The sequence below is a fragment of the Phyllostomus hastatus genome, unplaced genomic scaffold (assembly GCF_019186645.2).
Source record: "Phyllostomus hastatus isolate PE091 unplaced genomic scaffold, TTU_PhHast_1.1 phas_contig_40, whole genome shotgun sequence".
Lineage (NCBI taxonomy): Eukaryota > Metazoa > Chordata > Mammalia > Chiroptera > Phyllostomidae > Phyllostomus > Phyllostomus hastatus.
In genome coordinates, this window is record NW_025333872.1 from 74,800,476 (window position 1) to 74,828,034 (window position 27,559).

General features: G+C 36.7%; 1 protein-coding gene across 1 annotated transcript in view; it reads left to right on the forward strand.

The window, feature by feature from the left end:
- Positions 1 to 20,905, forward strand: part of ENPP3 (ectonucleotide pyrophosphatase/phosphodiesterase 3) — a 76,266-nt gene extending 55,361 nt beyond the window's left edge. The window contains 8 exon segments of the mRNA XM_045843237.1: positions 884 to 935; positions 2,031 to 2,185; positions 9,968 to 10,103; positions 12,205 to 12,282; positions 12,893 to 13,025; positions 14,639 to 14,660; positions 14,662 to 14,796; positions 20,422 to 20,905. Coding sequence (XP_045699193.1) covers positions 884 to 935; positions 2,031 to 2,185; positions 9,968 to 10,103; positions 12,205 to 12,282; positions 12,893 to 13,025; positions 14,639 to 14,660; positions 14,662 to 14,796; positions 20,422 to 20,592 — 882 coding nt within the window. The 3' untranslated portion in view covers positions 20,593 to 20,905.
- The last annotated feature ends 6,654 nt before the right edge of the window (positions 20,906 to 27,559 follow it).

Consider the following 27,559-nt stretch of genomic DNA (forward strand, 5'->3'; position numbering starts at 1 on the left):
ACTCAACGCCAAGTCCCAGATGTGGTTGTGGAGCTGAATAAACTGCCTGTGCCTTCAGGTGGGAACTATTCCTGATAGCCAGGAGTCAGTGAAGTCTTCGCATTCTGTAATCCTCAGAATAACATTACACCACATAAATAAATAAATGCATAAATAACCAACAAAAAGGGGCTTCAAGGGACAAAAGCCCAGTCAAGCTTCCCAATTAAAAGCAAACACACAGCAAAGATCAGAGTAAGAGTGCCAATTTCCTACCTACTGTTCCAGATAACCTCATCAGAACCGCCATTTAAAATAATAATAATGAAACATTACAAAGTGAGTGCTTTAGTCCTCGTTTTAAAGACAGTGAGGGCTCAGAGAAGTGAGATAAATTATCCAAGGTCACAGAAGCTTTTTCTACCTACCTGTGAGGCCAGTTCTCCTCGATCAGGAATGCCCTTTGCTATTCCGAGTGTGGTCCCAGGGTCAGCACCTGCATCACTTGCTGGCTGGTTAGAGATTGAGGATCTCAGGCCCACTGGGCTCAGGCTTGGTGAATCATAATCGTACTTTAATAAGGCCCTCTTGTGAGCTGTATGCAGATTAAAGTTTGGGAAGCTTTGGGGTGTTTTTGTCCCAATATAGTAGTGGATTCCAGGGGTGGTCAGGATGCTTTGCCCCTTATCAGTTATATCACTGCAAACTCCCACACAAAAGTATTCCAAGGAATAGCGCTATATTTCTGAGTGGTGGCAGAACTGGAACTTAAACTCAAACTAGTCTGGCTTCTTTGTTCAATAGTAAAACATTCACATGAGTACTATAGAAATAATCTTGATCACCTTTTAAAACATGTTACTGCCTCGACTTACTTCCTCCCCTCTCCCACATTATCTTGCAGAATGCTGCTGTAGAACAGGTCAATCAAATGCTAAATCTCAATCAAGATGAAAGTAAGTCAATGGAATACATGTTAAGTCCTTGATGTTTAGATATAACAAAATGCAATATTGCCTTTTTGGAATTCTTCAAAATAAGCTCACAGGGACTTTTGCTCATAAAGACTTTATTGCTGATGTAAGGAGGAGAAACAAATAAGCCCAGAGCTATTAACAATGATAGCAAGCGTGGGGTAGTTGCAGTGGTTCTGGGAACATTACAGACGCCCTGAAAAGGCAGCGCATAGTCCACAGGCCCCTATTCCCCTTCTCAGAGGAACCAACCAAACTGCCTGGGTTTAGTCCTGCTTGTGCTGCTTCCTGGCTGTGTCACCTGGGCCAAATTACTGAACCTCTCTGTTCCTCAGTCTCCTCATCTATAGCAAAGATATCCACCTCATGCAGTAATAAAGATTAAAAGTATTAATCCATGGAAAGAATTTACAATAGTGCCTGACCTAAAGCAGTATTTTATTACGCATTATCTTTTAAGTATTCTTGTATTAGACTCACTAGGCCCATTTCATCATTTATAAAGTGAAGAAGTCTGCTCTGCAGAGTTGGTATGAAGATGAAATGAGTTAACACATGTGTGCGCTTAGAGTAGTGCCTGGCACACGATAAGAGCTCAGTAAGTGTGTTTGCTGTTTGATGCTCTGTTGAGTGCTATTCCATGGCATAAACACCCCACAGGTTTTTAACTATCGATAATTGATGAATGTTTAGATTATAATGGCAAATAAATGAAAATAAATACATTAGGACATACCTATTATAAAATTCCATTATCTTTTCTATGACAATTATTAAAGTAGATTGTTCTTGTTACAAAGTTTGTACTTTTGATTTGAGGTTTTAGTTCTTCAAATATGTCCCATGAGCTGTTAACTGCTCAGCTAAATTATGTATCTAAGTCTTAGTTTTGTGATCTGTAGAATGGAACAATAACATCTGTCTCATAGAGTTGTTTTAAGTATTAAAAGAGTTTAAATATGTAAAATATTTATCAGAGTACCTGGCATGTAATAAGTCATCTGAGAATGGTAGTTATTATGCATAGAAGAATTTCTTAACTTCACAAACATTTTAGTTTTGTTGTTTTTATTTTAGTAACAGCTACAGAGAAGCTAAATTTGCCATATGGGAGGCCCAGGGTCATGCAGAAGAACAAGGAACACTGTCTCCTTTATCACAGGGAGTATATCAGTGGATTTGGAAAAGCTTTCAGGATGCCCATGTGGAGCTCGTATACGGTCCCCAAACCTGTAAGTTCCCGTGTCCATTGGTCTAACCAAGTTGGAAAAAAATTGTAGTTCTCTAATATCCTATGGTTTGAATTTTGATTTTTGGTAGAGGCCCCAAAGGGATCTCACTGGCCTGTGTCTTATAAGACAATGCCCCAGGTGTTGCTTAAAGGCATATTTAGGTGCTGCGTGGGTGCAAAGGAAGAACACATCGTGTTGTGCCTGGGGAAATGTTCCCAGGCCAGTTGGCCAATTGGTAAGGCAGTTAGGAAAGAAGATTTTAAACCAAGGCAACAGGAAGTGCAGAGACACACTATTCATTTGGTATATTTTAAGTACAGGGTGGGGCAAAGTAGTTTACAGTTGTTTATATGGGAAAATAATATAATAATTAATAAATAAGAATATAAGAATAAACTGTGTTTTGTGTACTCGTAAGTGTAAACCTACTTTTGCTCCACCCTGTATATGGTAGGTGTACCTAGAAGGTGATTAACTAGATTATAATGACCTTTGCATTTATTTGATTATTTAACAAATACTTTACTACTTGCTGTGTACTATGGTAGGCACAAGGAACACAGTGTGGATAACAGGCAATTCTTCCCTGGAGGATCTAGTGCTCTAGTAGGTCAGGTTAGGCCTGCACGTACAGGTGTGCTATGCCACAGATCTCTCCAGCCAAGGTTGAGAATCCAGTGGTTTAAATCCTCTTCTGTCTTCACTCTCTAACTTTGCTCTTTTTCAGTTAAAGGACAGGGACATTTGGCTACCATAAGAAAGAAAATACTAGATTTCTACCTCACACCATACACTAAATTAAATTGCTGGTAGATTTATAGACCTAAATGTGAACAGCAAATCTATTTTCCTTTGTGTATATCTTTATAACCTTGAGATAGAGAAGGGTTTCTTAAGATACATAACAACAACAACAAAAACAACCCAGAGACAATGGATTAATTTGACTATACTAATGAGTGACAAAAAGACAAAGTTATTGATGCGACAATGAAGAAACAAGATGATGATCCATAATAATAATTAGGATCTAGAATGGTTAATAAATTTCTACCAATGAACAAGAGAAATGATAACTATCTCAGTTAATAAAGGAGCAAAGGCTATGAGCCAAGCAACTGAACGCCATTAGCAATCAGAGAAATGTAAATTAAGTCAAATGTCAGAATCTGCCAAAAATGTAGTTCCAACACTCTTTTAGGGCAGGTGTGGTTTCATTTAATATATCCCAGCACACTGGAGTTGCTGAATACATATTTAAGGAGTGAACACATTGAGAAATTAATCTCAACTACTATTTTAAAGACTTAAAGACAAAGCAGTACTTTCAACAGTAATCAGGAAGCTGTTTTTTTATAGAGAAATGCTTAGTATTTTTTGATTGAAAGATTCTGATGACAAACCTCAACATGTTACTGTTCTTTTATGGAAAGGAAATGATTGGTTGTATCTGGTTTATTTACTCTCATTCCAATTCAGGATTTTTGGAGAAAATGAGCGTGGTTTCCCACTACTAGTAAGAGCTTTTGTGTGTTCTGAAAGCCACCTGTGCTGCTGACAATGGTTTGATTGTGGTCAGTGGAAGAAGATCACTAATGTTGATTTCCAATGTGGGCAAATGTTTTACAGTTACCTGAGTTCATATGAATGGTTAATGGTGAAGGGGTTTGGGATTGGCCTCTCTAAGATATACTGATTTAGATGCAAATTATTTTGAGCTGAAGACAATAGAGACCCTGTAGGCTCATGAGAAATGTTTAGCTCTCCCTTAAAGAACTTAAATTAGGGGTGCTGCCCATAATAAGAGTTGTCACCAGAAATAACTTTTTATGACTTCTCTATAGAGCAGGGGAAACTTGTAATTACTGAACATCTGTTCTTACCATCCTGCAAATGACCTCCCTCCCCTATTAAACCCCAAGGGGGCTTATCTCATCCTTAGTTCAGAATGCCATATATATCTCATTTTTCCTTTCTGACTCTGAACCTAAAAAAATCCCAGAATTTATTTATAAAAAATTGTGTATTTATACTTATATGTTTAAACTTCAGTCACCTTCCAAGTACTCTCCATTTGATGCAATACACCTATCAAGACACTTTTTCCATTGCTCAAAACAGTTTTTGAACTTATCGATATTGATACCTTTTAATGCTTCTACTGGTTTTTGTTTCACCCCTTCCACACCAGCAAAATGTTTCCCTTTGAGGATTTTTTTCATCCTGGGAAACAAACAAAAAAAAGTCACTCAGAGTGATTGAGTGAACAGGGAGGGTGGGGCATGGGGGTCATGATGCTTCTGGTCAAAAGCTGCTGAACACTAGCGTGGTGTGGGCATATGTTTTTGTAAATCACCCATCATGACATGGGAAAACATGTTCAATCTTCAGAAAAATTCACTAAAGCTGAACACATCCTCTCACAACAACACCAGCTGGTGCATTGATACAGATGGGTTCCTGGAACACTCACCTAGTGGGGGAAGCCTGTATTACAAGGGGCTGACCCTCCAGAAAATAATTCTATTTTGGGGGGGGTCCCCCTAGTATGTGGTGTTCTCACAAGTATGTAACTAAATTTGGTTATCTTCTCTAGTAAATCTGTCTCATGTAGCTTTAATTATTAGAGCAGCTAAAAGACCCTAGAAGGGGAGAGGAAGGTTTCTCCCTGACAATGGAAACCTCACTTTCTTAATATGCACAATAGTCAGCTGTTCGTGATTTTCTTCAATGTATTGTGAAACATACTGGGAAGCACATTACGAAACAACAATATGAAGTTATTTATTCCTTAAAATAATATCTATTTGTTTTAGCTTTTGAGAGGGGCAGTATATTCAAAGCCAGTCTTACTACTCAGTTCTGTATTTTGAAAAGTCCAGGTACCAGGGATCATGTGGAATGTTTATGGTTTTAATACTTTCCCCTGCTGTCCTGCATTCCTGAATTTCTATGAGTTTTAGAGGAAACCAAGGGCGGAGAGATTTTAAGTGGACTCAGACTAGTTTTGTACAATTCTTTTTTGTTATTGTTTTAAAACTGGCTTCTTTGTTACCAAAAGTTCCTGTCCACAGAACTACTTGTGTCTTTCTCCCTACATGTGACAGGATGGAATTCTAGCAATTTTCTGCTTTCTAATTCAGAAATTACGCTGTTAGTATGTTGTGGCTCAAGAAAATTACATACAAGGATGTTTTGAGATTCACATAAAAATGTTGTAAATCAACTCTGTGTTTGAAAAATCAGACTTTAAATAAGCACTTTTTGGAACATGGGTCTAACTGGCTTATGCCTTTAAGTTTTGTGGAGCTTTAGTTTTTTGGTGATTTTGGTGGGTTTTTCTTTCTTTTTCTTTTTTCTGTTTTTCCAATTAAAATCTTTTTTTTTCTTTTTTTTAAATTATTGTTTTTCAATTACAGTTGTCCTAATTTTCCACCAGTTACTCTCCTCCACCCTACGTACCCTCATGTCCCAAGTGGGTCTTCCTAATTTTTTTGTTGTTGTTCTTGTTATCTCAGAAGCAGTTCTGGGAAAATTGTGATTTGATGTCATGGTTCTATAGCTGCTCCAAAACCAAGGTTATCAAGATTGTATTAAGATTGATCGGGCTGTACATGCATGTTGCTTCTGGGCCACCTCAGTGGGAAGATGTGAGCTGTTTTTTTCTGTGGCTAGGTGAAAAATTGAAAATAACAGAAAGAATTATGATTGTTATTTAGAATCTATACTTTATAAATTTAATGTAAAATCAAAGGATTTTTTCAGAGAAGAAAATCTAACACACTTTAAGAAAAGTATCCCTTTCATATTATTTATTTATTTATTTATTTAAAGGTTTTATTTATTTATTTTTAGAGAGAGGGGAAGGGAGGGAGGAAGAGAAGGAGAGAAACATTGAACGGTTGCCTCTCACACACCCTGACCAGGGACCTAGCCTGCAACCCAGGCATGTGCCCCAAGAGAGAATCAAATCAGCAACCCTTTGGTTTGTAGTCTGTCACTCAATCCACTGAAACACACCCGCCAGGGCATTTTTGTTTATTTTTTATTTACAGTTGTCCTATTTTTTTCTTCCTTTTACTCCCCTCCACTCTGCCCTCCCCCACCAGCATTCCCCCCTTTAGTTCATGTCCATGGGTTGTACATATACCTTCTTTGACTTCTCCACTTCCTATACTATTCTTAACCTCCCCTGTCTCTTTTGTACCTACAATTTATGCTTCTTATTCCCTGTACCTTTTCCCCCATTCTCCCCACTCTCTCTCCCCCAGTGATAACTGTCCAGGTGATCTCCATTTCTCTGGTTCTGTTCCTGTTCTAGTTGTTTGCTTAGTTTGTTTTTGTTTTGTTGTTGATAGTTGTGAGTTTGTTGTCATTTTACTGTTCATAGTTTTTGATCTTCTTCTTTTCCTTAGACAGGTCCCTTTAACATTTCATATAATAAGGGCTTGGTGATGATGAATTCCTTGAACTTGACCTTATCTGGGAAGCACTTTATCTGCCCTTTCATTCTAAATGAAAGCTTTGCTAGATAGAGTAATCTTGGATGTAGGTCCTTGCCTTTCATGACTTTGAATACTTCTCTCCAGCCCCTTCTTGCCTGCATGGTTTCTTTTGAGAAATCAGCTGACAGTCCAATGGGAACTCCTTTATAGGTAACTATCTCTTTTTCTCTTGTTGCTCTTAAGAATCTCTCCTTATCTTTAATCTTGGGTAATGTGATTATGATGTGCCTTGCTGTGTGCTTCCTTGGGTCCAACTTCTTTGGGACTCTTTGAGCTTCCTGGACTTCCTGGAAGTGTATTTCCTTTGCCAGATTGGAGACATCCTCATTCATTATTTTTTCAAATAAGTTTCCCATTTCTTGCTCTTCCTCTTCTTCTTCTGGCACCCCGTGATTAGGATGTTGGAATGTTTAAAGTTGTCCTGGAGGTTTCTAAGCCTCTACTCATTTTTTGAATTCTTGTTTCTTCATTCTGTTCTGGTTGAATGTTTATTTCTTTCTTTTGTTCCAAATTCTTCATTTGAGTCCTGGTTTCCTTCAGAGCATCTTTATTTATATTTGTACAAATGTCTCATATCATTGATTTTTTTTTGTTTCTAAAGTTTTTAGCTCCAAAAAGTTATTATCTAATTGTGTTTTGTAAGGTTTTAAAAACTAGGGGCATTATTGTGTGTTGTAAATGTTTTTATGTTTAACTGTAAGAAATATTTTCCCTATAGAAAAAAATTACATCACATGACCAGAAAAATATCTCAAAATGCATATAGTTTTATTATCCTACCATAAGGTGGGATTATAACTATCCAATCTTTAATAGCCTTTAGCTTTTACATTTGGTCTACAGGTCAAGAGAGTCCATAACTTCACTATAAATAATTATATTCCCTGTTCCAGTTTTATTTCATCCCCAGGCCAACTAGCAATGAGAGCATCTCACTTGTCCTGTGTATGTTCATTATTTACTTCTCTTGAAGAATTGTGAGAGTTAGAGAGTTCAGATCTTACCCATGTCTAAGTTCCATTTATTTTTTTCTTGATTTTCTATCCCCTGGCTTAAAAAACTTTAAGGAATTCTGAAAAGATAGCAAGACTGTTTATGCAAAGCTGTTTATGTATGTGCAGGGGGTGGGGGTATAGAGTAGGCAGGTGGCCCAGAACTCAGAAAAGACATGACCTAACCCCCCCTCCATCCTTCTAGATGATAATCTTACCTTTGTAAAGAAGTCCACATCTTGTCTTTCTTAACCTTGATGTGTTTATTATACTTAAGGGTGTAAGTCTGGTATGTAAGAAACAAGATTTTCAGTTAGCACAAAACACGTAACCTCCTTTTTTAGTACTTTCTGGCTAATACCATCCTGGTCCATTTCCCCAGTCTAAAGTCTATGCCACTGTGAGAAATTAGTAAACATTTTGCTCAACTAATTGTTTGAGGCCAACTTTACAGCCACAGTCCGGTGGTCTCTGGTTGTGAGCTCATACTGAAGGACGAGGCGCTGAGCTGCATGGCTGGGGCTTGTCAGCTGGCAGGCTTTGCTAGAGGTCAGTCAGGATGAGACACAGACATTGTATGGGGGGTTCTCACATGTCAGTATCTAGTTTTCATTTCAAGCTGGTTTGTTTTCTAAAAATGGACACTTCTAATCTGATCTGTGGTATAAGATTGGCAGGCTACGGGGACAATGAGATTGGGGGCGATCTCAGATTTTTATATAATTCCATTGTCTTCAGTATGGTGCACCTGTTGTCCGGGGTGTCTTGTGTCCTTTAGTCTGATCATCCTTCTGGTTCAACCTCGCCAGTGAGTGAAGGTCCTGTTTAACCTGTATTACAGACGTTCAGCCTATCCTTTCCAGCCCTATATACATCCCCTGTCCTTAAGAGACGTCAGGCTCTACCTTGGGGTCCTGTCGTAGGAGTCGGCTTCTTTGTGCTTTCCCCAACCATATACTTTTAGTTGTAAGCATTCTCTGGTCTTCTCAGTCAGGTTACACCTGTAAACAAATATGTTTATCTGACTTCCACTTCTGAAAGTTTCTCATCAGCCCTTACCTTTATCATTCCTGTGTTTTTAATAAGATTTCAGAAGGAAGCAGAGGTAAGGGTTCAAAGAAGTTGAGAGGTCTATTCACCTTCACTGTAGTGTTTTCCATCCGCACTGTTGCAGTACGTTTAGGGGGCCCATGCTCTGCTTGGCTTTCCCTAGACTTCCTTGTCTTCATCTCCTACATATTCTGTATCTCACGATGGTATTCTCGGTCTATGAATACAGCACAAGTGTATGTTGCCTTCTCCTTTGTGAACTAATCTTTTATATTTACTTATATATTTTCCCCAGCTTTATTCGGGTATAACTGGCTTATAACATGTACAAGTTTAAAGTGTTCAATGTGAATATTTGATAAAATGATTATCACACACAGACCTAATTTTTGCTTTTAGTGCAATGCAGTAAATAGAAGAAGACATTGTAATGTAATATTCCTTTCTGTAAGTTATAAAATTTGTTAAGAAATATATATATTGTAGGCAGCTGAGGGCATATAAATAAAAATTTCTGAATAAAAAAATATGAACGAATACCCAATATTCCTTACTCATGATTATATGCTAATCAAAATATAATAATAATTTAATACTATATTATCTTAAATGGTGGGGTTAGATAGCACATTTATAGGATGCCTACTAGTTAATAAATTATGGTGTTAGTTTTAAAATAGAATTACAAAAAATTATTTTTTAAATTCTTATATTTCATGATGAATGAAGCACAGCAAAAATTTATTGACATCCCCAAATAAGTAAATTTAGACAACTTACAGTTTCTTTCAATTAATCTTAAGTTCATTAGAAGTTCTTGCCCGACTGAAGAAAAATATCCTTAGTTTGATATGTATTTTTTAAATTTATATTTTATTTTCAACTTTTATTTGCAAGTACAGTATAAACCACCACCTAAAGTTAGATCCTAAAAGGATTTTTTTTTTTTAGCAGCAACTCCCACAATTCTTCTGCTCTCAATTCAGGTTTTATACTGCAAATATTTCTTTCCAAGGTGTATTTGATTTGCTCTCCTGGTGTCCCTAACCAGAATGGAACCACAGAAGAAAACATTGCTGAAGACATCCATTTTCATTGCTTGCGTAGATCTGATTCACTAAGAAAATAGGAAAAGGTTAAATGAAAAACATTCTAGGGAAGTTACAAACCATATAAGGTGATGGGTGAGCCACAACTGTGGGCGTAATTTTTTTTTCTTTTCTCTCTTTCAACAGGGAGACACATCGCCTCTTCCTCCCACTGTCCCAGACTGTCTGCGAGCTGATGTCAGGGTTGCTCCTTCTGAGAGCCAAAAATGTTCCTTCTATTTACCACCCCAGAATATCACCCACGGCTTCCTCTATCCTCCTGGTTAGTATAACTCTTTTTTAGAGCAGCAGCTTAGAAAGCTCTCATCAGCTGGATGTGGGCATGTGCCTTAAACATATACTCGCCAGCGAAACTATCTGCTTGGGCTGAACTAGCTGGCCAGCAGGCTTCCAGTGGTTGTGGGCTGGCCTGAAGCAGTGTGACAGCTATAATAAAGACTAATAAATTTTGCAGCGGGAACCAAACATCAGCTCTAATCTGGCCCAGATGTTCAGAAAGTTCGGCAGGTTTAAGTTTAATTTTAAAACTGACTATTCTTTGGAGAGGGTCATGATCATCTGCAAAAAAACCCAAAAAAAACATTTTTTCTGGCTGCTGCCCATATGAGGACAATATCGAAGATGCAGCTGTGCGCATGAAGAGAAATCCAGCTGGAATTCAGGCCTCTCACTCACGCTGTGTATCCACAGATTTTAAACTGTGGATTAAGCAGCCAAATGAACTTTAAGTTGTTTTTAGAAAGCATCTCTAATGGGAACATGCAGAAGCCACTGTGATTTTTCTGAAACTCATCTCTCTTGCCTGTTAAGCAGGAAGAGCCATTTTCATTAACTCACCTGTGAGATTTTCAGCAATTTCAGCTTCTGAGAATGGGTTAACTCCTGATGTTTGGCTTCGTTTTTCTGGAAGCCATGACCAAAAAGGTCAATTTAGAGATTTACAATTTAAAGATTCTGAGATTTACAGTTGGAGCAGTGGGGAGGAAGGCTTAATGACAGCAAATAACATTACGTGTTATGCTTTTATAAACTTCTACATGAGAAGTTCACTTCTAAGAAAACTTATATTACTACATTAAACTACATTAGAAATAAACTTTTAAGTTTACATTAGCATTACTTGTAAATAGGATGAATTGATATATCTTATTAAAATATATATCTAGAGACTATTGGAGCTACCAAACTTATGCAAACCTTAAATACTTGTGGCAACTTATTAATAAACAATTTTAAATTGCCATGTAAAATTGTGTATGTTAAGCCATAGCATGTTGGTTGGTACATATATATGTTTGCCTCAACAAAGGAATAAAATTATAACTAAAGAGCTTGTCTTAAAACATTAAGGATAAAATGAAATTTTCTTCTAACTTTCCACTATATATCCTATTAAAAATTTCATCATAAACTAATTCTTGTTTTTCCTCTGAAAAATGAGTAGTGTTATATTGTCCCCCACCCCAATTTTGCGGGCTTAGCTTGAAGAGTAGAAAAGCCTTTCAGGGGATCTAAGGACCGTGAATATCAGGTGGCATCTGAAGTTAAAAACCAACAACTTCTATTTTCCTTGCCTTTTGGGACCCACCCATTAATGTTTCATTTAAGTTTTAGTTAAGATACCCAAGGGCAGTTTAAATATAAACAAGTATTATAATACACATCTGTGGGCTTACATACAGCTCTTAATCCTCACAGCACTCCCATGAGATAGAGGCCACGAGACGAACAAAGCAGAGGGCCATGGCCCTTTGCTCAGTGGGTCGGCTGGCAGGCAGGAGCTGGGGTTCCAGAGCACACACATCCAGCACTCGGTATGCGGCACGGCACATCTGTGAGTCTTCAGCACCGAGCATCTGCAGTGTCATCAGCAGTCCTCATTGAGTTAAAACTTGCTTTCTCCAGAAAATGTTATTTTGGAAGAATTTTTTTAGAATAGCATTACTATTCTGTAGACATTCAACAACTATGTGTCCATATTGCTGTCATACTTATTTCCTAGAGTTGAAGTAACAGACTGGTGGCCTTAAAACAGGAGGTAAGTGTTCTCTCACAGTTCTGGAGGCCAGAAGGCAGAAACCATGATGTTGGCAGGGCCATGCTCCCTCTGAAGGAGACCATGCAGAGGGGAATTCTTTACCTCTTCCAGCTCCTGGGGGCTCCAGGTGTTTTATGGCTCGCAGCCACATCACTCTGATCTCTGCCTAACGCTGCCTGCATTCCTGATGGCCCCTATTGTAGAGTACTTAGTATTTTTGTTACTACTATTAATTTGCATTAGTATACAATGGTAATTTTCCTATTATGTAGTATGTCATATTTTCTCTTATAGCTATGTTTAATAAACTTTATTTATTTTTCAGCAAACAATAGAACTTCTGAGAGTCGATATGATGCTTTGGTTACAAGTAATTTGGTCCCTATGTATGAAGCATTCAAAAGTAAGTATATATTTAGATTATTAATTTAAAAATACCTATGTGACTCTATATTCTTACTAACTAAACACATCTTTTTTGTAAATTGTTCCTACTGAGTCATCTCATTTTAATGTTTTAAACACAGGAAAAGGAAAGATTGCAGACATAATTACTTTTTAACTGACTTCACCTTTCAGCGACTTGTTTCTAGAATTTTGATCATTTGTTTTTTATCCTATCTTAACTGTAAAGAGCTATTCAAAAAATAAAATTTTACTGATACTCACCATAAGTAAATGAAAGGTGTTTATCCCTAGAGTCATAAGGCCGTATGTATGGTCTGACTTTTTTTTTTTTATATATTCACTGTTCTGAAAGTAACAGCCCTGGGGAGAAATTTGGAGACATCTTTCATTGTAGTTTCAAGACTGCAGTACATTCACAATAGAAAGCTACTATCAGTGTGGTTATTCATTTTTGTTGCATCGGTTATTTTGCAGAATTACCCAGTTACCACTGATAATTATTGAAGCAGAATTTGATGCTATTTAAATGTACCTGTCTATAATAAAAAATATTTCCATGTTCCATAGGAGTACATATTTTTAACACCTTATTTTTTTCTTTTTAGAAATTTGGGATTATTTCCACAGTGTTCTTCTTGTAGCACATGCCATGGAAAGGAATGGAGTAAATGTTGTCAGTGGGCCAGTGTTTGATTATAATTATGATGGTCATTTTGATGATCCAAGTGAAATTACGAAGTAAGTAATTTGCAACCAAATGGAATTTTTGGTTAGCAATTAGGTACCATGAGGGGAAGCCTCAATATTTTAAATAAAAGCTCAGTATTTGAAATATTACATAGTATATTTATATAAAGGTGTCATTTTTGACTTTTTTAACTAGTCACTCTAAATATTTAGCAAAAATTTTATATGCCAAAATTTAAACTAATGGGTGAAGAAAATAATGATGTCTAGGAAAGGTTTAGCAAAATTATATTAGGAAAATTTCTAAACTAATGGGCAAAGGAAAAATGTAATTTTGTAAAGGTTAAAGAGATGAGGAAGACACTGTACTATTAATAAGTATATAACCAGTCTGGCAATAAATAAAAAAAAACCAGTAGTGATAATTTATATTATTGTCTAATAGTGGATGATTCATAAAAGTATCTCTCAAGAGAGAGTGTAGGCTTCATGTCAAAAACTAGTCCTTTACTACATTTTTGTACTAAACCTAGTCATAACAGGTTGCTAGGAATTACTTTTGAACACAGCACACAGGAATAGAGAGATTTAGAAGTATCATCCATTATTTCTCTTTATTATCAAAATGTGTAAAGGGCCAAACAAATAATTGTGTTGTCTAAGCCTAGATTACACAATTAAAACAATAATTCCTACCTATACCTTCTGATAAAGTAACATATATAACTACTAAGTGTGTGGCCCTTCTCTGTTTTGTCTGCCCTGTCCTTATTGCAGTGTTTATTAGTCCTATATTCCACCATTTAATAATTCCGCAAACACTTTGATAGCACCTTTCTACTTGTAGGTACTTTTCTAAGCACTTACATATATTTCATTTAATCTACAAAACATCCCTATGTTAGATTCCATTAACCCCATTCAGAGACGAAGAAGCTGAAGGACAGAAAGATTAGGTAATTTGCCTGCATTCTGCATCCAATGAGCAGTAAAGCCAGATGGTCTATTGCAGGGTCCATGCAGAAATTACTATATATATTACTATATATATAGTAATATACATAATATATTACTACATATACGAGCTTGCATATATTCCTTTTAGAGGACTTGTACTGATAGCTTAACTTTATTCTGCACTTAAAACTTTCAAAAGCAATTTCATGTTTGTTATTTGAAAATAAGGACTGCCATATCAGTTTTATAGATTTGCCCCCATGTCTACACTATGAAGTTGGTACACAGGATCAACTCCATGTTAAATCGAGTAAACTTAGTAAGTCCCAGAATATTCGAGGATTAGAACACATCCGAACATCCAGTGGGAGTGCACAGTTAGATTCGGAATATGGGCTTCTTTCTCAGCCCCTGTTCTTAGAAAATGTCACTCTGAAGTACAAAGTAAGCAAAACTGGAAAACAGGAGGCATAGTAGCATGCTCTACTTTCCTTTGTATTCTAACATTTCCCCATAATGTTTAAATAACCAAGTGTGGACTCCTGTAAATCTCTGGCTCACTGACATCTAAAAGTTTGTGATACATTTTTGTACTTTCTATTATATTATCCTTTTACCTTGGCATTCCTTTAAAAATATATAAAAACATTGATAATCTTTAGAAGTAAATATATAATAACATCAAATCTTTTCAATTATGTTTTTAGATACGTGGTCAACAACAGCGTTCCCTATCCCGACACACTACTTTGTGGTGCTGACTAGTTGTAAAGATAAGAGCTACACCCCTGATGCCTGCCCTGGGTGGCTGGACGTCCTCCCCTTCATCATCCCTCACCGCCCCACCAACATGGAGAGCTGCCCTGTGAGTATGCCCCCGGGGAGTCCTTGGGACTTGAGAAAATGATTAGTCAGAGCTCATCTGGGCTCTCGTAACAGTGGCTCTGACTTCAACAATATAATTTTTAGGTGTTTCATGGGTAGAGTTGTACTAAAAATAAAAATAACGTCATTTGAAAACTTTTTTGTAGACTATTGATCTTTATATAATTAATAATAATTTAAACATATATGTGCCTCCATGAACAGGTGTTTATATATACATATCTTATGCACTTTATTTGTACATTTTATTCATGCTTACTAATAAGAGAAAAAGTGGCATCTCATTAATATTTTGATTCTGGACACAAAATTTAAGGTTTGAAATATGAAAACTTCATCAACTTGAAACATGAGGTCTAAAATTAAATATACATATATATAGAAATATAAATATACAAAATAAGTTAAAGCAACATTACTTTTCTAACATGCATTAGTCCACTTCAAAGTCTTTTGGATCAAAGCAAATTATATGTAAATAGTTACTTCAACTTGGATATAAGTTCTTTATACAAGAAAATATGTAACCTGATAATTGGGTTTTACTGAAGTTAACAACAAATATATTGAGCACTCACTAAGTACACAATTATAGTAGAAATTTTTTAGAATGCACAAAGGAGGAAGACATTGTCTCTGTCCTCAAAGAGTTCACATATAACTTTGATGTATACATGAGATACATAAATAAAATAGAAACAAATATAAATAAAATATACCCATGGAAAATTAATATGAATGAAATATGGACATGTAAATGAGTCAGTTGATTATAGAAGAATTATTTTTTTCAAATTAAATAGTAAATGGAGTCATCAAGTTAGGATTACTTGCCAAATAAAGGTTTAGTGTTTCAAATTCACAACACATTTGGCTGGAGTAATCAAAAAAGTTTACATAAAATGTGGGGAGAGTAGGGCCCCGAAGGATGGGCAGAATTTGAACAGATTAAGAGGATTAGGAAGAATCTTTCAAAGAGAAAGTGAAGAATGGAGAGGATTTGGTAATAATTTATTGGATGCAAGAGCAAAAGGAAAAAGGAGGGAGACTTAAAGGTGAATCAGAGGTATTGAATGTAGATTATTAGGAAAAATAAAGAGCAGCTAGGAATGAGAACTGTTTGGGCAGGTAGATAGGATAATTAAGTTCAGGGATGTCCAGTTTGTAGAAATGGAAAATCCCATTGGTTGTTAGAGGCTGGCAATTAAAGCTTAGGTGTTGGGCCAGATTGGGATTCATTTCTGTTCTTTTAGGTGTTTACCACATGACTGCCTTCATATGTACATTAGACATGAATTCCATCAAAAGGGGCTCACAGTCTTGCACTTAGAAGCCTGACAAATCAGAAGAGAGAAGTGGCACAGAGTGGGACAGACCGAATTGCTATAAGGTTTCAAAGGAAAAACACTTCCTGGTAGGGCAGGTGACATTTTACAGGGTCTGGAAGATAGGATTTCAAGTTGAGTGTTTGAATGGTCTTTTAGTGACTAACGACAGAGGACAAAGGTTAGAAGCCACACAATGGGTCACTCACAGTCCTAGAGTGAGTGAGAAAGACTTTCTGGAAAAAATGCTCTCAGAAATGCAGTGTAGTTGAATCTCTTTCTACTTTTCTCATCAGAATATTATTTAGTCAAGATAAGGGTAAGCCATCACTTTTCACTTCCTCTTCTGGTGGCAGACATTGGTGACTAATAGAAAGATGGTGGTGCTTTTTACCCCTGAATCAGGAGTAGTTGTTCATCACAGGGCTTCTAGGTGGCCACTATGGAGTGATTAGATGGGTGTGCAAAAAAAGAAAGTATTTGCTATTTCTGGTCTAGGCCTTTATTGTCTTCTATTGGTACTTCCGAAGATGAATCTTAAGTAGCTTAATTGTCTTCTGCCCTCCCTCCTTCTCTTTACCTATGTACAGTACTACCAACTTACTTAAAATTCAGTTTTTTATTATCATGTATTTTCTTATCCACAAACTTTGATTATTTACCTCAAATTAAAAAAAAAACACAAATGAACACAAATCTCCCAGCCTGTACACATTTTACCTTCAGTTGACCCTTCCAGACCCAAGTTCTGGGCCAGCAAAAGTCCTTAAACTTTCTTAAACTTGTCTTGAGTTTCCCTAATTTGGCATCATTGCTCATGCTCTTCTCTCCTCTAGAATGCCTTTTTTTTCCTGCTAAAAATTCCATTTATACTTCAAGGTTCAGTACAAAAGGTACAAGGCCTTCCCTGATCATCCAATGTGGAGGTGATCTCAAAATTAATATGGTATCATCTCTATTGAGTAGAACATCATCACTAATGAACTTGACATTATCTAAAATTTTAAGGAATTTGCCACATAGTAATAAGAATATAAAGCTATAAAGGTATTTATGAGACATAGGATGAGTATAAAGCAAACTTAAACCAAACTATTATAATAAGACAAATTGTGAAATTAATAGATATGGCTGTCAATTAAGTAGGGGGAGGGAAGAGGCAAGATGAGAGAGTGTCTAAGCTGACTGAAAATTTAGGCATGACTGGCCGGGAAACATATAAGACAATCAGCTGTTTTGGGAAGAATGAATTGCTCTTGATAGCCTTCAGACTGAGGCAACCACTTGGCTATGGAGGAAGATACAGGAGAAACAGGAGAGAACACAACTTAAGTGAATGGGTTTTGGAGTTGCAAAGCCTGGGCTCAGTCATTGACTTGGCCTCTTTGGGTAAAAAATTGAATGCCATTCCCCTCAATTGAGTTAAAAAATTTGCCTCCCTCATGACGTTGCCTTGAGGATTGAATACTTCACATACAATCCTAAGAATTCTCAATAAATAGTAAGCAAGTGGTGGTCATTATAAAGCAATCACTTCTTATGATGAAGTAAACATCCCGAAATCAGCATGAAGTGAAATTGTATACAGGTAAAATCCTCTATAATAAATCACCCTGAAAGTACAGTGCATTTGCAAACTATACCTTAATAAGTCCAAATCAGCCAATATTGCCTCTAGCATTGGAACAGGTAATTGAGCTTTAAGCACCTAATGAAATAGTTGGCTTGCTTTAAGGAGCACATTGTATAAAATGTCACACTTGGAATGTTTATTCTAATCACTTAATCTGCAGAGGTATTCCCACTATCAGAAATTTAAGGGGACAGATGCCAGTTGTAGAAATGATAGATTCACAGTTCCACCTCACACTTGACCTGGGGGACTAGATCATATTACTTCACTTATTTCTTTCTTCCTGTGTCCCTTTCATCTTTTCTGCCCTCCTTTCCCTTTTTCTTTTTCCCTCAATTTTGTATTATTAAATTTCTATCAGATAAAAGAAGAGTTTTCCACAAGTTTAAGTGATTATCATCACCGTGAGTTACTCAGCAGATATCACACAATACATGTATGAAACTTGAAAGAAAAATCAGCACTGTCAAGACAGATTTGGTGTTAAACCATGGAAGTTAAATAAAATCAAATTGAGGGAAATATCTGCACTTCCAGAATGGAAAAAACTAGAATTGGTTGAGGAAAAAGGTGTCATCAAACAAATAGAGCTATGAAAATAGAAGAAGGAACTTTAGGAAGCTTAGGTGATCAACAATTGAAAGATCTTTTTAAAAATCCACTCAATTAGGTGCCCCTTGACAAAGCAGTTTCACAAGTGTGGTAGCAGCAGTAACCAGCCTGGAAGTGATTAAGGAGAGAGAGAGAGCAAGAAAGTGGGTGGGGAAGAAAAATACTACAACTGATATTGCCTCAAAAAACTAACAAGGAGTTGTATTTGTGGAGTATTAAATACTTCTGTTTATGTAACCATTCCAATACACATACAATCAAATACATGTATTGATTATATGTACTAGTCAAAAGCATGTATTTAAATACCTTTCATAAAATCTGTACATTTGCAAGGCTGCTATTCTGTTGGGATGCACTGGGACAGCTCGAGTGTGTCTATACCTGGGTGTGTTCTGGTTAGTTGGTGCTGGTGAACTTGATGGTATTAACGAGTCTGAGTATTGCCCTTGCCTAGGTGTAGTTTTGTGTTATACTTTAAGACCACTTAATTAGAACTTTAAAAGAGTGTAGACTGTCAGGTGTTCGGTAAACATTTAGTTGGAAGGATACCAAATAAGTCAGGAGAGAGAGGAGTAATATGAACCCAGTGGGAGAAAACTTTATGAAAATAATCAAAATATTAAATGCTGCTGAAATGTGAAATAGTAAAAGGTGGGAAAAAAGAATGACTTAGAACCCCAATGGAAATATGAGCTTGAATTGGCACATTGCATATTTATTTTAATAAATTAACTCAATTATGAATCTCACACTGAAGAAGAGAAATTATTCAGTGGTTAGGAACAAAAAGTAATTTCCTCTTACACTTCCTTTGGCTGAAATAGCAGCTACCTATTTTAAGCATGCATGATTAAAAAGCAAGTATACCACGGCATGAAAGTTGAATGAGAGTTATGAAAACACACTCATCTAATTAAACAGACTTTTAAGCATTCTTACTTCTAAAAATTTAACTGAAAATCATCAATATGATATGAACATTAGAAAATCAATAAAGAATACAAAATTTCATAGAAATCCATGACTCTGAATTACTGAACTTATACAGTAAAACAAAACAAAACAAAACAAAAACAAACCCTATTAAAAGTCAAATAGCCAAGAAATATCTGAAAAGATACCTACTTGTAGTAACACGGGGATGAAACATTACTTCACACCATGGTTTGGGAAGGATGTGGGAAAACATGGGCTGGTTCTCCACCGCCAGTGGAAATGCCACTTGGCCTAAACACCTCGAGGAGTGCTAGGTTTACATTTGTAAAGCTGCATGGACTCTCTGATGCAGAAATTCCACCTATATGTGCTAGAAACTCATGTTCTGGAACACCGGAGGCATGCGCCTAGTCATTCATTACAGTATTATATATAATGCCAAAAATACTATCAATATGTCAATAAAAAAAAACTGTGTAACCATAATACAGAGCTAAAAACAGATGATTTAACTAGACCAAGATATATCACTATGAATAGATCACAAACATAATATTGAGTGAAAAAGTAAATATCGAATACCACTTACAATATCATTTCTGTACATTTGAAAACTCAAATCAGTAGCACGTATTGTCTACTGATGTGCAGTAAGTTTAAAAACACAGGCTGGACTCACACTGACTCATGAAATCATGAGTGTGGAGAGGAGGAACACTGGGGACTTAATTTCATCTGTGCTATTTCACTCTTAAAAAATTTACATATGAAGTGGGTATAAAAATGGCTCAACTTTGATGACTTTTTGGTGGTCTGTATTTATTATACTTTGTACTGATGTTTTTGTTTTTTATTTCAATAAACAACATAATTTCGCTGTATGAAATTAAGATTTAAGGTAGTAAAAACCACTCGAACAAATATCAAATTATGACATTGCACACCTGAAACTACTAGAAGGTTGTACGTCATTTACACCAAAATTTTTAAAAACCAAAACAAAATTCGTGGAAGAAGGGCAGTTTCTAACACAAGACCTTTCTATTAATGAAAAAGTGTGCCCCGTGGAAAATAGTGTTCTGTTTCTCTCTTGTAGGGACAAAAACCAGAAGCTGTTTGGATCGAAGAACGGCTGAAAGCGCACGTTGCGCGCGTCCGCGACGTGGAACTTCTTACAGGGCTCGACTTTTATCAGGAGAAAGCACAGCCTGTCTCCGAAATTTTGCAACTAAAGACATATTTACCCATATTTGAAACCATTATTTAACTAAATATATTAACAATTTTGGCAAAATGTTAATAATTTTTTCTGTTGAAGAATCATAAAATAAAGTTTTCTATTTTTCCCTAAACCCTCTGAAAAGTTGATTTACAGAAACGAGTGGAAGGCTAGGCTCGGCCCACGCGCTGTCGTCTCCCGACCCTGGTGTGGATGACAACGTTGGGTGGGCAGAGACAGGGATTAACGGTAAACAGCGAAAGGGAGATAAAATTTTGATTTCGTGCCCTTTTTGTACAGCTTAAAATAAAAAAAATCCTCTGCCTATTCATCACTTTAATATTTCAAGATGTGGTTATTGACCAAAGATATCATAATACTTTTTAAAGGAGTAATACCATTGGTCAGCTTTTTGGATTACCAGACTCGCAATGTTCCAGAGTCTTCTCTGCTCTAAAGACCAGTTCTTCCAGGGGACACAGGCTCTGCTGTGGTGAAGAACCTTGTGCCTGAGCTTCAAAAGAAAAAGCAAACTATTTCTATCAAGATTTCAATTGATTTATGGTCATTAATTATAAATAATGGAGATGTTAGCTTAATGCCATTGGATTTTTATAAAGCATATTTTATTCATTTGTAAGATTTAGTTTTAAAATTTATGCAGTGTGTAAAAAAAGAAGAGACAAAAAATAAAATGAAATTTATGCAGTAAAAAGTATACAATACAGAGAGGTTGAAAGACAAGGCACAAATTGGAATCTATCTCCACCTGTATGGTAAACTGTTAATAGTCTGTGTAGATAAAATCCCTCCAAGCAGTGTTCCCCTGGCCCACTGAGGTCTGGACACATACCACCACCTGGAATTTAGAGCCCACTGTGGGGAGACAAATGGAGGATGGTTACAACCCTGAACTAATTTAACTCTGGATGCCCTCATGGCTACTGAGTTTCTCTGAAAGGGACTAAATTATTTTCTACAGTATTTTCTTTCTTTTTTAAAATATATTTTATTGATAATGGTATTACAGTTGTCCCATTTTCCCCCCTTCACTCCCCTCCACCCTGTACACCCTCTCCCATCCACATTCCCCCCTTTAGTTCATGTCCATGTGTCATACTTATAAGTTCTTTAGCTTCTACATTTCCCATACTATTCTTACCCTCCCCCTATCTATTTTCAACCTACAGTCTATGCTACTTATTCTCTGTACCTTTTCCCCCTCTCTCCTCCTCCCACTCCCCTGTTGCTAACCCTCCATGTGATCTCCATTCCTGTTCTGGTTGTCTGCTTAGTCTCTTTTGGTTTTGCTTTAGGTGTGGTTGTTAATAATTGTGGGTTTGCTGTCCTTGTACTACACATGTTTTTTCTTTATCTTCTTTTCTTAGATAAGTCCCTTTAACATTTCATAAAATAAGGGCTTCGTGATGATGAACTCCTTTAACTTGACCTTATCTGAGAAGCACTTTATCTGCCCCTCCATTCTAAATGAAAGCTTGGCTGGATAGAGTAATCTGGGATACAGGTCCTTGTCTTTCATGACTTGGAATATTCTTTCCAGCCCCTTCTTGTCTGTAAGGTCTCTTTTGAGAAATCAGCTGACAGTCTGATGGGAACTCCTTTGCGGGTTACTGTCCCCTTATCTCGCTGCTTCTAGGATTCTCTCCTTCACTTTTACCTTGGCTAATGTAATTATGATGTGCCTTGGTGTGTTTCTTCTTGGGTCAACTTCTTTGGGGCTCTCTGAGCTTCCTGGATTTCCTGGAAGTCTATTTCCTTTGCCAGAATGGGGAAGTTCTCCTTTATTATTTGTTCAAATACATGTTCAATCTGTTGCTTTTCCTTTTCCCCTTCTGGTACCCCTATAATTCGGATGTTGGCATGTTTAAAGATGTCCTGGAGGTTCCTAAGCTTCTCCTCATTTTTTTGAATTCTTATTTCTCCATTCTTTCCTGTTTGGTTGTTTTTTTCTTCCTTCTGGTCCACTCTATTGTTTTGAGTCCCAGTTTCCTTTCCATCACTATTTGTTCTCCGTGCATCTTCCTTCATCTCTTTTATGGTAACCTGCATTTTTTTCATTTAATTTGCACCCAAAATCAACCAATTCTATGAGCTTTCTGATCACCAGTGTTTTGAACTGTGCATCTGACAGATTGGCTATCTCTTAGTCGCTCAAAAGGATGAGTCCTGGGGCACTGATCTGTTCTTCTGTTTGAGAAATGTCTCTCTCTCTCCTTTTTTTTGGTCGCTCCTGTTACAGTGAGGGGCGGAGCCTTAGGTGTTCACCGGGGCTGGGCACCCCAGTTGTTGGATTGTGACGTATGTGGGGGGGGGCAGGAGGGAACAATGGTGGTAGCTCCATTCTCTTGGGACCTCAGTCCCTTCCCTGGGATCCTGGGTAGCGCACTCTGCCCTGGTCCACAGTCGCTGCCTCACTGGGTCCACCAGCTGCTGCTTGCGTACTCAGGGTCCACCTGCTGTGATCTTGTGCGCCCCAGATGCCTTATGCGCTCCCAGTTGCCTTATGCACCCACTGCTCTCTGCTCTCTGCGCCTCGACCTGTGCTGCGACCCGAGCCCGGGTGCTCCTCTCCGTCCCTCCTACTGGTCTGGATGAATGGGTCTACTTCAACTTCTTGGCTGTCCGACTTCCATTCAGATAAATTCTCTGTCAGTTCTGAGTGTTATTCTGCCTCTAAATTGTCGTTGTTCTAATCTTGGTTGTGCGTGGAGGTACGGTGTGTCCACCTATGCCTCCATCTTGCCAGAAGTCTCCCACCCTTTTATTTTCTATAGTATTTTCAAATGGTTACCAAACACAAATAAAAATTTCAGTCAGAGAAAAATTAAAGTTTATTTTTTGCATAGGTATTGTATGACACTCTATTTCCCTTTTATAGACTCATTGTCCCATCAAAAAGAAATATGGCAAAGCACAGCCTATGGAATATAGTCAGTAATATTGCAAAAACAATGTATGGTGTTAAATGGATACTGGATTTAATGGGGTAATTATTTAGTAAGTTATGTATTGTCCAATCACTGGGTTGTACACCTGAAACTAATATAAAACCGTGCCTCAACTATAATTAAAAAATAAAAAAAATATTTAAAGTAAAAAAAAATAAAGCTGCATATGTAAAATTATTCTGAAGGAAGGACACAGGTCATGGAATCACACTTTCATTCTGGGACCTGAAACAGAATCATTCATTGCATTAAGTTTTCTTTTCTCTTTGATCTTTTGTAATGTGCAACTGCTCCTCAGCTTTTACCAAATAATGTTGACATTTTTGAAGAACACAGGTAATTTATTTTGTGGACTGTTCCTCAGTCTGGGTTTGTTTGACATTTCTTCGTGATTGGATCTATGTGTTGCATTTTTTATGGGAATACTACATCAGTGACACAGCGGGCTCAGTGCTTTGTATCTAGAAGCACCAAATGTTCATTTGTGCCATTATTATTGAGGCCAGATCTGATCACTTGGTTAAGTTGGTGCTCACCAAGCTTCTCTTCTGTAAAGGTTGTATTTTTCCCTTGACAATTTATAAGTTACTTCTGGGGTGGGGGTGGGGCGGTAGTTGAGACCCTGATTAAGTATCTTGATTCTCATTAAATTTTTACCCACTGGCTTTAGTACCCATTAATAATTCTTCCCTGATTCAATTTTTACTGTGAGAGTTGCAAAGGGTGATTTTTAAAGCTGCCATTATTCTTTCTATATTTATTTCCATTCTACTGTAAGAAGAAGCCTTCCCTTCTTACTTTTGTTTATTTGTTAGTTAGCTGTGTGAATATCAGTGAACTGAAATACACTATAATCATTCTTTATTTTGGTACTTAAATTGCCCCAGATGGACCTGTGGGAGCTTCTTTAGGTGAGCTCTTGGGTCCTTTTGATATATGCTCATTATTTTTTTAGCACTTCCTTACTTTTTGGTTCCAAAAAAAATGTTTTAGGCTCATTTTGCACTTTCCCTACGCTAACTGTGATTGTCCACTTCTCTGAGGACTTCTGGTTCTAATTAGTGGGAGCTGGTGCCCTAATCACTTCTGGGGTTATTGCATCCAGGACCCTTTAGACAACAAAAATACATCTGTATCTATATCTCTTTGTCTGTGGCTTTATCTCTATAAGTACATGTATAAGAAGTGATGAGCTAAACTGCTATCCAATACTGCATGGCTCTTTCTAACTTTTTCTATTTCATAATTCTGTCTTTATTATCCAATATTGAGAAATTTGGTTCCCAACATCATCTACATATTTCCTCATTTGCTCAATCCTACAGTATAGGAATGTAGGAGTTGCCAACAAATACCACTGAGAGAAACACATCTACTAAGTAGAATTCAAGAAATACATCCAGTTCTTTGTGTCTAGATTAAGAATTTATAGTGAGAATTCCATGTTCCAAAATTAAAGGACATAGAGGGTATTATGCTAAGGGTAATAAGTCAGACACAGAGAGACAAATACCATATGATTTCACTTATAAGTGGTATCTAAAACAACAAAATAGGGGGTAAAGGGGCAGAGGGATTGAGCAAAAAGGAAAAAGGCTCATGGACATGACAACAGTGCAGTGATGACTGGGGAGAGTGGGATATAACAGGACTAAGTGGTAATGGAAAAAATACAACAAAGATTAAATTAAAAAAATAAAAAGCAAAATAAATAAACAAAATTGAAACACTCATAAATGCAGAGGACATTTTATGGGGGTGTGGTTTGGGGAGATGGGTAGAAAAGGGAACAGATTAAGAAGTACAAAATGGTAGTTGCAAGATAGTAATGGGAATGTAAAATATAGAAATATAGTCAATATTGTATTAACTATATATATCATGTCAGATGGGTATTCAATTTATCAGAGTGATCACTTAATAAGCTATATAAATGTCCAATCACTATGTTGTATACCTGCAACTAATATAATACTGCATGTCAACTGTAATTGAAAAATAAAAAATATTTTTAAAATACTTAGATTAATTTTTTCTCCCTTCAGTGTCATTTCTTTATACCATTTAGAGGTTTTCCCATCCTTGTTGAGTCTATTTTCTTTTTATGAGCATGTAGAATATTAATATGGTTCCAAAGGTAATAGCAGACAAAAAAAGGCACTCAGAAGTAGTGTCCGCCCTTTCTCCACCGTCATTTTCCATTTACCCTGTATTGACAACTGATGTCATTAATTTCTGATTTACCATGCCTGTAATTATTTTGAAAAATAAAAACATACTTAAATCTGTTTCTTTTCTTACAAAAAGAGAGATACTTTTTTTCTTTAACTTGACACCCTGCCTTGGAAATCACTCATATATATAAGTTTAGATAGATCTCCCTCATCCTATTCATTACTGCACAGGACACCATATGACTGTACCACAGTTCTTTTAAAGGCTTTTTTAAAAGAGAAGTTTTAGGTTTATAATAAAATTCAGAGGAAAAAACAGAGATTTGTTATATACCCTTCACCCCTACACATGCATAGCCTCCCCATTAACAACATTACTTACCTGAATGGTCATTTTTTTCCAAGGATGAACCTACATAGACACATCATAATCATCCAAAGTCCATAGTTTGCCTAAGAGTTCATTCTTTGTGTTGTACATTCAATGATTTTGGTTATGCACCAATACAGTATTATATGGAACATTTTCACTTTCTTAAAAATCCTTTGTGCTCTGCCTGTTCATCTCTCTCTCTCCCACTACCTTCCACTACCTCTGACCACTGACAATCACTGTATTGTTGTCTCCATACCATTTCCAGAATGTCATATAGTTGGAATCATAGAATATATAGCCTTCTGATATTGGCTTCTTTCATGTACTAATATACATTTAAAGTTCTTCTGTGACTTTCTATGGCTTGATAGCTCTTTTTTAACGTGCTCAATGATAGTCCATTATTGGCTTTAACCTACTGATGGACATCTTGGTTGCTTCCAAGTTTTGCCAATTATGATAAACTTGCTATTAACATCCATCCATTGTGAATAAAGTTGCTATTAACATGTAAATGTTTTTGTGTGGGCGTAAGTTTTCAGCTCCTTTTGGGTAAATACCAAAGAGCATGGTTGCTGAATGATATGGTAAGGGTGTGTTCGGTTTTGTAAGAAAGTGTCAAACTGTCTTCCAAGGTGGCTGTACCATTTTCATTCCCACCAGCAATGAATGAGAGTTCCTGTTGCTACATATACTCATTAGCATTTGGTGTTGTCAGTGTTTGGATTTTGGTTATCCCAATAGTTGCGAAGTGGCATCTCGTTGTTGTTTGCATTTGCATTTCCCCGATGTTATATAGTGTGGAGAACCTTTCATATGTTTGTTCAGTATCTGTATATCTTCTCTGGTGAGGTGTCTGTTAAGGTGTTTGGTCCATTTTTAAATCAGATTCTTTTCTTACTGTTGAGTCTTTTTCATTGTTGACACTATTACAGATGTCCCCATTCTGCCCCCTTCCCTCTGGCCATCGCCCCACTGTTGTCTGTGTCAATGGATTATGCATATATGTTTGTTGGAGTTTTAATAATTCTTTGTATTTTTAAAAAATTTCTAACCACATCTGGATTTTTATTCAGGAAACTGCCCTTCATATTGCCATTTATGAACAAGAGAAGAACGATTCCGAATAAGAGGATTAATTTTAGTTTAGTATGTTAAACTTAAGAAACAATAACCACTCAGTACCAGGTCTGTGCTAAGGCTTTGGCTTTCAGTGGTTTGGCCATCCATCTCATGTTGGTTTGTTTGCATGTTTTGGATAACCATCCTTTGTAAGATGTACATTTTGCAAATATTTCTCCCAGTTTGTGACTTGTCTTCTAAGTCTCTTGATATTGAGCAGAAGTTTTAATATGAATGAAATCCAGCTTATCAATTATTTCTTTCATGGATTGGGCCTTTGGTATTGTACCTAAAACTCATCACTGAATTATCACCTAGATTTTTTCCTATGTTATCTTCTAGAATTTCATAATTTTGAATTTTATACTTATGTC